We start from the raw sequence: 14,258 nt of genomic DNA on the forward strand, positions 1-14,258 counted from the left end.
ACCCGACAGCAGTAGCAGACTAAAAAAAGAATAAGAATGAGAATAAACTATACAATATCCACACACAAAAAGAAGAAAGTATTAACAATATATATATAAAACAATGTAATAGAATATACATCATGACAATATATATATATAAAACAATGTAATAAAATATACACTTTTTTGAGACAATATATATATATATGTATATACATACAATATATATATACAATATATATATATATAAAACAATGTAATAAAATATACACCATGGCCATAGATATTCACAGAATATGTTCTGGTGTGTAGTGTTAATGAGGGTCTCAGTCCTTGTTCAGCAGCCTGATGGCCTGACTGAAGAAGCTGTCCTCAGTCTGTTTGTGCGGCACTTGATACTGCGGTATCGCCTGCCTGACGGTAGAAGGGTGAACAGTTTGTGGCCGGGTGGTTATTGTCTTTCATCATCCGTTTGGCCCTGGCCACGCACCGCTTGGTGTATATGTCCAGGATGGAGGAAGCTCACCTCCAACGATGTACTGTGCCGACCGCACCACCCTCTGTAGTGCCCTACGCCCAGGGCGGTGCAGTTCCGAACCAGACGGTGATGCAAGGCGTCAGAACACTCTTGATGGTACTGGTGTAGAATGATCTGAGGATGCGGGGCCATGTTGAATTTCCTCAGTCGCCTAAGGAAATACAGGCGTTGTTGGGCCCTTTTCACCACGTGAGTGGTGTGCGTGGTCCATGTGAGGTCCTCGGAGATGTGCACGCCGAGGAACTTGAAGCTGCTGACCCTCTCTACTGCAACTCCGTCTATGGAGATGGGGGTGTGCTCTCCTCTCCGCTTCCTGTAGTCCACGATCAGCTCCTTGGTCTTCTTGACGTTGAGGACGAGGCTGTTCTCCTGGCACCACTGTACCAGTGATCCAACCTCCTCCCTATAGGCTGTCTCGTCGTCGTCGGTGATCAGCCCCAACACTGTTGTGTCGTCAGCAAACTTGATGATGACGTTGGAGCTGTGCATGGCCGTGCAGTCGTGGGTGTACTGGAGTAGAGGAGAGGGCTCAACACGCATCCCTGAGGGGCTCCCGTGTTGAGGGTCAGCGGCTCTGAGGTGGTACTGCCCATCCTCACCACCTGGCGGCGGCCCGACAGGAAGTCCAGTATCCAGCTGCACATGGTAGAGTGCAGGCCTAGACCTCTGAGCTTGGTGTCGAGCTTGGCGGGAACAATAGTGTTGAACGCTGAGCTGTAGTCCACAACCAGCATTCGCACACAACAGTTCCTCCCTCCAGGTGGGAAAGGGCGGTGTGAAGTGCCATGGCAATTGCGTCGTCGGTGGATCTGTTTTGACGATATGCAAATTGCCATGGGTCCAGCGTGGCAGGCAACATGGAACAAATGAAGTCCTTGACCAACCTCTCAAGCATTTACTGACAATCGAGGTGAGGGCTACGGGTCTCCAGTCATTCAGGCAGGTTACCTTGGGGTGTTTGGGGACAGGCACAATGGTGGACATCTTGAAGCTCTCAGGAACAACAGCCTGGGACAGGGAGAGGTTGAAGATGTCTGCGAAGACTCCTGCCAACTGGTCTGCACATGCTCTGAGGGCGCGCCCGGGATGTGGTCGGGACCTGCCGCCTTCCGGATGTCCACCCGCTTGAAGGCTCTGCGCACGTCAGCCTCTGAGATGATCAGCAGGCTGGTCTCCTCGGGCAGCGCTGCCTTCGGCGGGCTGCCGTTCACGTCGAACCGAGCAAAGAATGTATTTAGCTCGCCTGGGAGGGAGGTAGAGGAGTTCTCTTCACCGCTGGTTCTCCCTCTGAAGTCCGTGATTGTCTGTAGCCCCTTCCACACACCTCTCACGTCATGGCTCTTGAGCTTTTCCTCCACCTTGTTCCTTGGCTATGTTTCAATCTTTTGCAGGAAATAAGCGTTATCTTAAAGTAGACACATTATTTGTTTAAATTACAAAATAGAAAACACTGAATTGTAAAAAGTTTTATTTAGCTGATTTGTAGGCAGAAGAAAAAAGTAATGACATGCAATAGTGCACAGTGCAACATTTAATCTTTCATCCTTTATCACCTTTATACTAGCCTTGTAATTAAAGGAGTCTATTTTTTGCCGTCTTTCTAATTCCGTTTTTTACTTTTTAATTTGAGGTAGCCTATTAGTTTTTATTGTATTGTGGAGGTCATTTTGATAAATATAGCAGTCATTTCTAATAGACGATATAATGAGGTATGGCAACCCGTCTAACTCTTTATACGTGTGTTTTCAGTTCATGGAAATTAAGTGTAACCTTTTGGTCACCTACATTTGTGTATTTTTGTCGACCTACTTAGTTCCACCCTCTCGTCACCCTCTCGTTACTTCTGGTTGCAAAAACACATGATGGCGATGGACAGAATGCCAAACTTAAAACCGTAACATATATTTAAATTCATTGTTAGAACAGGTTTTAGTTTTACTTAATGCAAGTAGATAGACTCTTATTCAGAATAAATGGAGGCAAATAAACTTCATGATGCTTTTGAGTTGTTTAGTTTACTGTTTACAATATCCAGTGTGACATCAGAAAACTGCTGCTTAATGAAGTCGGCGTATGGATTTACATATACTGTCTGGTTGTTCAGCCTGGCCGATTCAATGTACACAGAAGCACGACATTACCATCAGGGATTTAAGATGGTTCATAAACACACATTAAATCAGAGAAATGCAAGCAGTTTATTCATTAACCATTTATTTTATTCTGAAGATTTTATTTTGTTATTGGAGATGGTAGTTTAAAATTATGTTTGCTAGATGGCGCCAATGCAACATTATTCATGCCAACCACCTTTACTAACCGTAAAAGAAGAAGATAACCTATACGTCATTTCCGGTGTTTAGTCCCCCGCTTCCTGGATGCGGACCGCGGATATTTGAAAATAACGACTGCTTCGGTCAAGACGTAATTTCCTAAAATCAACGGCTGCCCGATAAGACATGTGAGTACCGCGATGTTATCCACATGTTAATTAACAAACTGTTAACTAATCCAATGTTAATGTGTAAATCATTTGTCTAAATTAACTGCGTACTTGACGTTAAGTTACGTGATTTAACGAAACGGTATCTTAAGTTAAACGCTAACGTTTCCCAGCGCTTTAGCCTACTAACGTTGCCACTTCTGTGACACGTTTCTGCTCTAAAACGGTTGTGGATATCGTGACTGAGTAATGTCAGCCTCGTCGTGAGTGAGCTCGGTCCTCCGTGCCCCGTCAGTGAGCGCGGCTCGTGGTTAGCGTAACGCGCCGTTTTTTATCAGACTAGCGGCCAGGGTTGCCAGTTCTGTGACAAAATCAGCACAAAAACCAGACCAATATGCCCGTGCCAAACCATATACACTGCTTTTAAAGTGCAACAGCATTGCTATCATTGCCAAATGTATTGTAATATCTACAAAGTAACACCAAATGTTTAGTATGCCAGCATTAAAAGCAGTTTTCCCTCAACAGTTATTTCACCTAGGTCCTAAAATGGCCTTGTGTAATTAGATACAGTATATTATCATAAATACAATGTGTGTACGTGCTGATCTGGAGTCAGTTTGGTAGGATTTGGGTATAAATAAATTATTTCATTTAAAATATGGATTTTTATTTAAAGATATTCATGTAATTTGCATGCAAAATAGGTCTACCCGAACCAGCGGACTAAAAATTCAAAAGTAGCCCAATTCCGCGGGAAAACCGCGGACCTGGCAACACTGCTAGCGGTGCACTGGAAGGAAGTTCCGTGACAGACAAACCAAACCCAACGAACCTAAGGGTTCATTTATAAATACATTTCCAAGCTCAACAGTTTTCACTGCTGTTTGTGACTTGCATCTCAGTTTGCTGCTTATTATTTTAGCTTTAAATCACTTTCTGTTAATATTATTTACTAAAGCACTGGCCCGCTTTGTTTTTATTTCTCACCTTTAACCTCAACGTAATATAAAATACACTTTTAAAAAGTACAATAAAAGCTGTGAGAAAAAGTTTTTTTATTTTATTTTTTCTTATACATAACTTGTGCTTTGTTTTTATTGCAGATTGTGAATATCATGGCGTCCATTTCCGATCCAAACATCAGGGACGGGTTCACTCGTGCCATGGAGGAGATCCACAACAAACAGCTTCAAACATATGAGGAGATAATTGACATGACTACAGACTTGTGCCAGTCCCAGAGACAATTTGTAAAGTCTGCACATGGTATGTTTGAGACATTGTTGATTGTAGTCCTCATTAGTTGTTTTCTTGTTCCTGGGGTCTATATTCATATCAAATATAGGCAGTAATGTTTGCACTTATACTTCATACAGTAATCATCAGTTTGTCTTCAAGGAGTGTTTTTCCTTTTGTGCAGATACTTGTTTAAAGAAATGTAAGGATGATGAGATGCTATTTGAGACAATACAGACATTCAAAAAAGGTGAGTTTATGCATTTAATCTGTGCCTTGCATGTTTGCCATCAGTGTGTGTGTATGTGTACATGATTGTTGAAGTTATTGATATTGGCCCCATAGTTTTTTTTGCATCAAAACAGTTTTCATGTGATGAATAATTCCTCCTTAATGGCCCATACGTGTTTGGAACAACACGTTGTAATGCAGCTTCACAGCCTTCATTGTTGATGTAAAAGTTTTTCTTTGGGCTAATTCAATGTTGTTCCCCCAGACTTGGTACAAAATTATGTGTCATTGAAAGGGAAACAGCATGCTATCTCTGACATGATAGCCGAGATTCAGCAGAAGGAGATGCAGAAGGACGGCATCATCCAGAAGATAGAGAAACTTAAAGAAGAACAAGCAAGGAGAAAAGAGTGTATGTTTATATTTCAAAATGTAATTAATGGTGGACATAACATATTTATTTGTGACTGTAACATGAGTTGCTTTAGGAACTGAACCTTGCCCATGCCTTTTGTTTATTCTTCTCGTTTCAGTAATACACTCTCAAAATAAAACAAACAAAGACAGACTGAGGAATCTCCAGAAAGCCAGAGTTGTCTTTCAAGATCATTTAGGGATGGAGATAAGAGCCATCCGTGGCAAAACACAATTGGTTAAAAGTATGCCAAACATTCATATCTGTATTAAGTATCTTTATAGTGTACTGTTTCTATGAGTAGTCATTGTTTTTTTCTAAATATATAGGAATTAATTAATGGCACTTAATACACATACCAATCATTTTAATTGATCTCAGGTTATGCCTTCAGAACTTACAGAATGTGTTTGTTGTCCTTGTAAAGGTGAACTGCTGCAGTTTGTTTTCCGGAATATCAAACCCTCCGACCAGGACATCCCCTATGTTGTCACAATGGGGATTAAAGAAGATGGGTCGTACCAAAGTAAGCGACACACGCATACAGCAGTTACATGAAGCTGAGTATTCCTTCATTGAAAAGATGTTGACAATATTCTGTAGTATTAGAAAACCCAAACTAACAATTAATTGATCACACTCAAGTATTTTCTGTGTCGCTAAATCATCATATATCTTAAAATGCATCTGTCATAGAGCACCGTTATTGTCCAAAAACTATTAAAAACATATAAATGTGCCACTGTTGCACTGGCTGATGTGTTCCTTCCCATAAACACAACCACTAGTTTTTATTTAGGTTTAATGTTGTGTATACTTGCTACACGTACACACTGGAGCACCTACTGTGTAATAATCCACAACTAACACATGCTGCATTTGTATCCCTAACACATGGAATATGTAACATTTACCCATCTGTTTTGGGAATCTATTTAGAAATGAAAGTAACCACTGACGGTGCTTTGCGGATTGTAAATTGCTTCTATAATGAAGTTTTTCATTTCTACAGTTGTGTCCAGTGACCCCGGGCTCGAGTGTTTGCCAGCCTTGGAAAGCCGGCTTCAGGAGAGCAATAAGTTGGCAGCATTCCTGGCAAATGTCCGGAAGGAGTTTATCTCTCAGGCTCGCTGATGAAAATGAAGAGAATGGGAATATAAAATGCCATGCAATGAAGTTCTTGCTGCAATGTGGACTAATGTAGTAATCCTCAAAGTGGTGGCCAGCAGTTTATTCTTTTAGCAAATTGGATTAGGATAACAGAAAATACTTTACAGAATGAATAGAAAAAATTATAAATGAATTAGTGTATGCAGAAATGTCCTGTATCATTATTGAGCGTAGTCCAATTACAGTTTAGTTGATTCTGCTAATTGGCGTGGTTTGAAACCAGGACGGGTGTTCTGGGGTCTCTAAATCCTGAAAGGGTCCCTAGCTTACTGTAGAAGTTCTTCAGGAGCAAATGTAAATATATTCAATATTCATTCACATATCTGGTAAACAGTTCATTTATTTTCTCATGTCATTACTCAGTTTAAAGTGGGTTGGGATAAAGTTACAGTTTTATTTAGCTGGGCTTTGTTTTTTACAAGTGTAAATCATATGAATATTAAAATATTTATGAGTTCATCCGTACACAATGTGTCATACATAAAGAAAAACATAATTATTTTTCGGTTATAGTTGTGTTCAGATGCTTACTGTATACATTCTAACTGCATTACAAAGTAACTTTCAAGAGCAGTGAGAATCAAAGACTAACTTACAGCAGAGGAAAATGTTTTATAAAACTCAATGCGTTTGTTTTTATTAACACTTCACAGTCGTGAACATCATCAGGCGGTGAAAATATTAGTATTTTGTATGAGGCTTCCAATAGTTGCCATTATTTTCTTGGCTCTTCCGATCTGAATCTTTTTGATTTAGGGTACCGTCTATAATTCGATGTAGTTAAATTATGTCAGGCATCATGATCTGACGCTGCTCAACAGAGGCAGCTCCTCCACGTAGGTTGAAGGGAAATGGCCTCTCTTCCCGTTAAGTTTCCCAAACCACCAACCATTCTCTTCCTTTCCGTAAATGTCAAGAAGATCTCCTGTGAAACACAAAATCAAGTCATTTTGCTAGATTATTAATAAACTCTTCTGTTTTAGATAATCTGCATATGAGAGTCCACTTGCCTTCTTTCAAGGCCAGCTCATCGTCCTGCTCTGGTGTGAAATTGTACAGGGCCTTGCATTGTCCCATACTGCACAGCTCCGGTGTTATTTGAGCTGTTCAATGTTGATATTTGTCATTGCTTTAATTTCAGGATGAAATCCCAAATGTGCTGAGATGTAATAAATAGTTGCATGACTAATAAAGTATTACCTTGCATTTTGTTATCACTGTGAGACAGGTGTCCACTCCCAGTACTGCCACCATCCACGGCTGCCGGGTCACACGTCCCAGCCGGTGGGGGGACCTGGTCGTCGGCACTCGGCAAAGCCTCCTCCGACTGGAGCCGTGTCCCAAGCTGGACCGGCCCTTTGTAAATGATGGACGCTCTCAGGGATTGTCGGGATCTGAACGGGGTCCTCCGGAGTTTGACTGGGCGAGTCAGTTGAACAACGCTGTGCTCACAGTCCTTGGACAGAAGCACAGTTTGTGTTGCATGAAATCCAATTACCGATTCCTAACGAGATATACTTCTGGTCATACTTTAGCTGATATGAACCCGGGTCTAAAGGTGGAGGTCGTTGTATGTTGTACAGTCATGGAAAAGCCCTTTGAGGTCATTGTGATGGTGGGATAGATGAGTTTAAACCAGGGGTGCTCACACTTTTTGAGCAAGCGAGCTACTTATGAAATGACCAAGTCAAAATAATCTGATCTACGGGGGGGGGGGGCAAGTAAAAATTTTTTGTTGCTCCGTCCCGATGCGCACACACAGCTGCCTGCGGCGCGCGAGACGGAGGGCCGAGAAGCGTTAATGCGACACGTAGAGACAGAAATGACATGCTGTTGTGGAGATACGATCAACAACAGACGGCTGTTTAGTTTAATAAAAGAACAAAGATGTGCTATAGAGAAAATTACAGGGGGGCGGACCAATTTTTTGTTATGTCATGCGATCTACCATAGTACGTCACGATCGACTGGCAGGTCGCCGCGATCGACGTATTGAGCACCCCTGGTTTAAACCATCAAGCTTCAACAACCAATGGTTGTAGTACAAATACAAACTTACGAGAATCCCAGGAATACTATGTATTGTCGACACAAAGGAAATGTATTCAATGATATTAAGTTAAAGACTTCAAACACTTTGATGTGGTCTTGAGGGGAAGTTGTCAAAAGGTTGGGATTCAGTCTAATACACCTGTAACTTAAAATATCATCAAAGTCACCCACAAAGCTGTTATTTAATTCAGCAATTCTTGAATGATCACATGGTGAGTGCCGACGCATCCCTAGCGGACGACCTGAACTCATTTTATGCACGGTTTGAGGCTAGCAACAACAGCGCTAGCTCGCCGGCTAACAACAACACCGTTAGCGTAGCCGAGGTGAGTTCTACCGCTGGGGATGAACACACACTCTCTGTGACCGAGCACAGTGTGAGGAGGGCTCTGTTGAGGGTGAACACCAGGAAAGCTGCAGGTCCAGATGGCATATCTGGGCGAGTACTGAAGACCTGTGCTAATCAGCTAGCTCCAGTGTTCACCACAATATTCAACCTCTCCCTGGCTGAGTCCGTGGTCCCCGCCTGCTTCAAGAGATCCACTATTGTCCCTGTGCCCAAGAATGCTTCTCCAGCATGTATGAATGACTACCGACCGGTGGCCCTCACCTCGGTGGTCATGAAATGCTGAGAGGCTGATAAAGGACTACATCTGCGCCTTCCTCCCTTCCTCCATGGACCCGCTGCAGTTTGCTTATCGCCCAAACAGATCCACGGATGATGCTGTCTCCCAGGTACTGCACACCACACTCTCTCATCTGGACAGCCAGAGGGGGCTATGTGAGACTGCTGTTCATTGATTATAGTTCAGCTTTCAACACCATAGTCCCTCCAGACTGGCGGCAAGCTGATTGAGCTGGGACTGAACACCCCCTGTGTGCTTGGATCCTGGACTTCCTGACCGCCAGGCCACAGGTGGTCAGGGTGGGCAGACACCAAATCCCTCACCCTGAACACAGGATCCCCCAGGGTTGCGTCCTCAGCCCCTACTGTACTCCCTGTACACACATGACTGTGTGGCCAGGTCCAGCACCAACGCCATCATCATGTTTGCGGATGACACTGTGGTGGTGGGCCTGATCTCCGACTAAACGAGAAGGCCTACCTGGAGGAAGTTGCTGATCTGTCACTCTGGTGCCAGGACAACAGCCTCATCATGAATGTCACCAAAACTAAGGAGCTGATTGTGGACTTTAGGAGGGTACAACAACAGAGGCGTACTCACCACTGGGGATTAACGGACTACTGTGGAGAGGGTGATAAATACCTGGGAGTCCACATCACCGAGGATCTGACATGGTCAACAAACACAGACACTCTGGTGAGAAAGGCAAGGCAGCGCCTCTACCACCTCAGGCAGCTGAGGAAATTTAAAGTTTCCCAGAGGATCCTTCAGTCCTTCTACTCTGGAGCTGTAGAGGGCGTCCTGACGGGAAGCATCACAGCCTGGTTTGGCAACTGCTCCGCTCAGGACAGGAAGGCTCTGCAGAGAGTAGTGCGTTCGGCTGAGCGCACTATTGGAACTACACTCCCACCCTGCAGGACTTGTACACCAGGAGGTGCAGAACCAGAGCCGGCAGGATCATGAAGGATCCTCACCACCCCAACAACAGACTGTTTCAGCTGCTGCGGTCAGGCAGGCGCCTCCGTAGTCACGCTGCAAGAACAGAGAGACTGAGACGGAGTTTCTTTCCTCAGGCCATCAGGACTGTGAACTCCGACCTCACCAGGACCCCCACATAGACCCACACAACTGCCCCTCTTAGGCACACACACACACACACACACACACACACTTACTGTAAATATTGTTGTTTTTTATTGTAAATAGTGTGTACTTGTTGCCCTTGCACATTCCTGCTGAGCATTGCCACTTTCATTTCACTGCACACCCTGTGTGTGTATGTGACAAATAAAACATCTTGAATCTTGAATCTTGAATCTTGAATGAAATATAAAAGGCTGTTTCGCAATTGTTAAAAACCTTTCACTATACTTTTTAAGATCTTTATCGAGGAAAAGCGTAATACTTTTTCTTACATCATCATGTCCATTATTCCCATCAAGTCTGTCACTGGTTTCAGTTGCTCTGCTTTTAAAGCTTTATTGATATGCTATGTAAAGGTACAGACTGTATATAGTTTGACGACGAGATGATGAATGATGCTTGTAGTCTTCTTACCTTATCTTTCCATTTCATGATGCTTTCACTAAATCGGTGAAAGGTCTTGGGTTTCCCTTCTAATTCAGACATGGAGATAGAGAGTTTGTAGCGAGTGGCTTCAAGGAGATCCAGTTTTAGAGTACTCTACAAATTTCAAGATGGCATTAGTGAAGACTTCAGAAAATCTCATTTGTGATGAATTCAAAGTAAATATCCGTCCACTCTACACACTGTGCAGCTCACCTCATCAATCTGCAGCTCAGTTTCCTCAAGGTTCTTTTGGTTTGAAAAAGATGGATTTTCAGAATATGTTCTCATCAGTTTTTCAATTCCTGTAAAGATAATGTTGAAGGTGGCTTAGAACAGCAAATCAATGACCGGACGTGATACTGTCCATTATGACTCACTGGGTTTTTACGGAAATACCATTTTTATTCCACGTCCATCAGATTATATTGTGCATTAGTTAAAGAATAATTTGCTGTCCTCACCTTCCCGGTCTTTCTTAGTTTTTGTAATACAGTCCTCCAGACGCTGCATTTTGAGTTTTATGGCCTCTTTTCTTCGGTCTTTAGCCATCAGCGACTTGCTGTCCTCCTCCTGATGCATCCAGAACACAGACCATGCATCAGTAACTGTGAAGGTCTAAATCTTTCCATTGAGCCAAAGCAACATGGTCATTTCCTGGACATGTTACAAACATGCTATTGTCACGACTGCACTGCACATTCATATCCATTGGGATTAGGCTAATATCACATTTACAAGTGAGACCTAAGAACAACCTGACAGTAAATATGTTTAAGAGGACACAGAACAAAGAGCTTTATGTCAGGCCCTGTCGGATATTGATAAATACATCTTTATCTCTGTGACATGCAAAGTGGGCCTCCATCAATATTCGCCTTTGGCCTGCAGACACGCTTTCTCAGAGCAAAACATGTCAGACTTACAAAATAATCAGCCATCAAAAACTCAGCTTTGTGATCTTGGGCTGTGATGCTGTTTTCCCTCACCAGGGTTTGTACGTCTTCATCCATGTCCACCCTTTGGACTGTCAGTTCTATCTGTCTCTGGCCCTGGAAGTGGCATAAATAAGTCACAGCATCCAACATATGTGAAACGGTACTCTAAATTTGGTGAATATTGAGCAGGATGGAGGTTTAGTTCGTCTTACATGTTGGAGGGTCTGCCCTAAGCTGGACATGTGGAGCTTGTATATACTCAAAAGGTTGCAAAGAACTTCAATTCGCTGTTTCTCCAGCTCCTGCGTGATCTGAAACAGCAAAAGTAGCACCGTGATGCCTTATGAAAAGACGAAGGAGGTCATGATGACTGGACAGATTGTTCAGAAACCACAAAAATAACTAATTTGCCGCCGGCTAAAATGTGTGCACCTCAGAGCAAACAGCATGGAATAAGTTGCAGAGATCCCCGGATGGACTGTGGTAAACAGCGGACTTGGGTGGTGAACTGACGGACTTCTTCAACTGAAAGCTCACTGGTTCAGCTCTTATTACAAGTGAGGTGTCATTGAGCAAGACTCTGAACCCACCTGTCCACTCACAACACAGCTCTATGGATACGGAGCACAACCACCAGCCTACAGGGGGAGAATCAGGAGCGCATTGGTTTCCGCACCTGGTAGCAGTTTTTCAGTGTGTTTTCCCACTTGAGTCTCATCTGATGACCCTCCATGTTGACATTAAAGTACTCCTCATCCACCCGCGCCTGCATCTCTGCAGACTTAGTCAGCCTGTTCAGCATCTGCAGTCAAGAGCAGGACAAACATTCAGCGGATTTCTCAGCAGCTTTGAATAAATAGCGATACAATTTGGTTGCCGTGTACTGCACCTTTTGTTTTTCTTTTTCTGTGCACATTTGCCTGTTGTTCTCCACAAAGTTGAACAGAGCCTCATGCTCTCGTGTTAATCCAAGCAATTTCTTCTTTATCTGTTTTAGACGAGAAAACACAAGAATCCACATTAACATATCAGTGATAGAACCAATTATATAGGGACATTCTAAACGTCATTAGATTCAGCTTTTCTATGCCATGTGTGAAGGAAGGTGGGTCTCTTTAAAGCAACTTGAGCCGTGTAAACTGGCTACGTGCAGCAGTGGAAAGGTATACAGTCAATTAAATGGCGGCCTGCTCGATAACTTTTAGGATCAATATCTATTTCTTGACATTTCTCAAGTCTTCTTTTAATTTAATGATTGCACATTTTCGATACTTCCTGTAAATTCAAAAGAAATGTTTGTATATGTTGTTTTGCATAAATAAAATGAAAGCTCTCTACAAATCCGTCATCTGTAACAGTTACATAATTCATAATAACACTCACACTGCGGTGTTAAAGTGTTGCTATAAACCTTAACGTTTTATAGCAACAGTTTTACAATTTACTTCATAATTCTTTCTGAACAGTACCAAGATGCTTCTCAGACTTTATAACCGGTCATGAAAGTATTGTGATCCTACTTTTAACAGCTCAACACATCATGATGCATTATCAACCTTGGAAGAAATTATGCTTGCGTTGTTACGCATTATGCAGGTTTCTATTATACATCAACGGTTTCACCATACTTTGCACAAAAGTTGCATGTCACACAAACTTTATAAATTAAGCATTTATGGATCAGCACGAGGATAACATTTCTACCGGATTCATATTTCTGCTCCAGGTTTTTTATCTTTACCTTAAGTTGCTCGCTCCAATTAGCCGTAACAGTTTTCCCAGTTCTTTCAATGGTGCCGTCAAGCTATTAAAGCACATAAAACGTCAGACACATTATAACTGAGAACAGACAACTCCACTGATACAAAGACAAATAAATCATTTCATACAGGCCTCTTCCTCTTGTTGTGCTCGTCTAAGACTTGTCGTATTTCCAGGATTGCTTCCTGCTGAAATGCATTGCCTAATGATCTGAAATGAGAACAACACACCATATTTAACTCCAAGTCTTTGTTTTAATCTGTGGACAGGCACAGTTCTGAGGTGAACACGGGTTGAAAACTACCTGTGGGCATCTGCTCTTGAGTACATCTCATCTGACACATGACACCAGGCACTGTAGGTGGAGCTGAGTGGGGAGCCAGCATGAAAAGGTTAGAGCTGCAAACTGCTTGTGTTTTGATCACATCTAACTTGCTCGCCGCATGTTTTTTCCCATGATGCTATTATTGCTGCACACCACTCGGCAGGAGGAGGTCAAGTTAAACACAAAACAGACAAAGGGACAGAGCCAACTCAAAATTCAGCACTGGGTCTCTTACTTATTTGACATTCCTTTGGAGGCCCTGATGAGTTTGCCAGCAAGTTTTTGAAGTCCTTTGGCATAAGTAAGTTCCAGCTCAGCCCTGAAACAGGAAGAGGTTGCAGCGAGAGACAGTAACTAAGTCAAACAGTAACTCCTGCCGTCATTAAAAGTTAGTCTGAAAGCCACAACTGTATTGAACATACCTTTGCTGAAAAACGGTCATAAGTTCTTTACAAAAGTACTCCCCGGTTTTTGAAAATTGCTTCACATTTTGATAGAGTTGGTTGTACTGCAAGACATAGAATAAGGCTCTAGAAAGCAATACTGGCCGGATCAAACCCATACAAAGTTAGTTTGTTAGTTAATCAAATGCACATTCAAGGCTTATATTTTACCGCAATGCTTTATGAAAGTATAATGTAAGAAGAAATAGTGGATTTTTTCAAAGATATACTCACAGAGCAGGTGCTGATAGGATCCTTCATCTCAAGACTGTGGCTGTTTGTTGACTTTGGACCTCGAACTTTGACCACCCTCCTCCCAAAGTCACTCATGCGGAAATCACCTGAGCTTTTGTCAGTGCCCAACACAAAGGAAAATGCCAGAGGGAAAAAAAGAAACTACAAATGTAAACTCGTCATTCTGCTGCAGATATAAATAAAGGAAATATAAACACAATACAAAGGGCAATTCATGCTCTTATCTGCCAATCCCTTGATGTAATAATATATTATAGTCACTTATACCAATAAC

At 42.5% G+C, this 14,258-nt stretch overlaps 2 protein-coding genes across 3 annotated transcripts; one reads left to right on the forward strand and one right to left on the reverse strand.

Annotated features, from left to right (window-relative positions):
* Positions 1–2,909: 2,909 nt before the first annotated feature.
* On the forward strand, positions 2,910–6,477 carry spc25 (SPC25 component of NDC80 kinetochore complex). The gene is made up of 7 exons (XM_056424170.1): positions 2,910–2,981; positions 4,070–4,232; positions 4,387–4,452; positions 4,699–4,845; positions 4,967–5,092; positions 5,276–5,374; positions 5,861–6,477. Exons 2-7 carry the CDS (start codon positions 4,082–4,084, stop codon positions 5,980–5,982), a joined length of 711 nt encoding a protein of 236 aa, XP_056280145.1. The 5' UTR covers positions 2,910–2,981; positions 4,070–4,081; the 3' UTR covers positions 5,983–6,477.
* Positions 6,478–6,621: 144 nt separating this feature from the next.
* Positions 6,622–14,034, reverse strand: nostrin (nitric oxide synthase trafficking). Of its 2 annotated transcripts, XM_056424079.1 has the most exons (16): positions 13,964–14,034; positions 13,709–13,794; positions 13,522–13,605; positions 13,266–13,328; positions 13,090–13,171; positions 12,942–13,004; positions 12,090–12,188; positions 11,877–12,002; positions 11,413–11,511; positions 11,189–11,314; positions 10,727–10,835; positions 10,479–10,567; positions 10,254–10,379; positions 7,219–7,474; positions 7,029–7,121; positions 6,622–6,943 (listed from the first exon to the last, which is right to left on the reverse strand). In XM_056424079.1, the coding sequence occupies exons 1-16, from the start codon at positions 13,988–13,990 to the stop codon at positions 6,816–6,818; spliced, it is 1,656 nt and encodes a 551-aa protein (XP_056280054.1). In that variant the 5' UTR covers positions 13,991–14,034; the 3' UTR covers positions 6,622–6,815. The 2 variants fall into 2 exon arrangements, with proteins under 2 accessions (XP_056280054.1, XP_056280061.1); XM_056424086.1 differs by lacking the exon at positions 13,964–14,034 and having other exon boundaries at positions 13,709–13,942.
* Positions 14,035–14,258: the final 224 nt, after the last annotated feature.

This window comes from Pseudoliparis swirei, chromosome 2 (assembly GCF_029220125.1).
Source record: "Pseudoliparis swirei isolate HS2019 ecotype Mariana Trench chromosome 2, NWPU_hadal_v1, whole genome shotgun sequence".
Classification (NCBI taxonomy): Eukaryota; Metazoa; Chordata; class Actinopteri; order Perciformes; family Liparidae; genus Pseudoliparis; species Pseudoliparis swirei.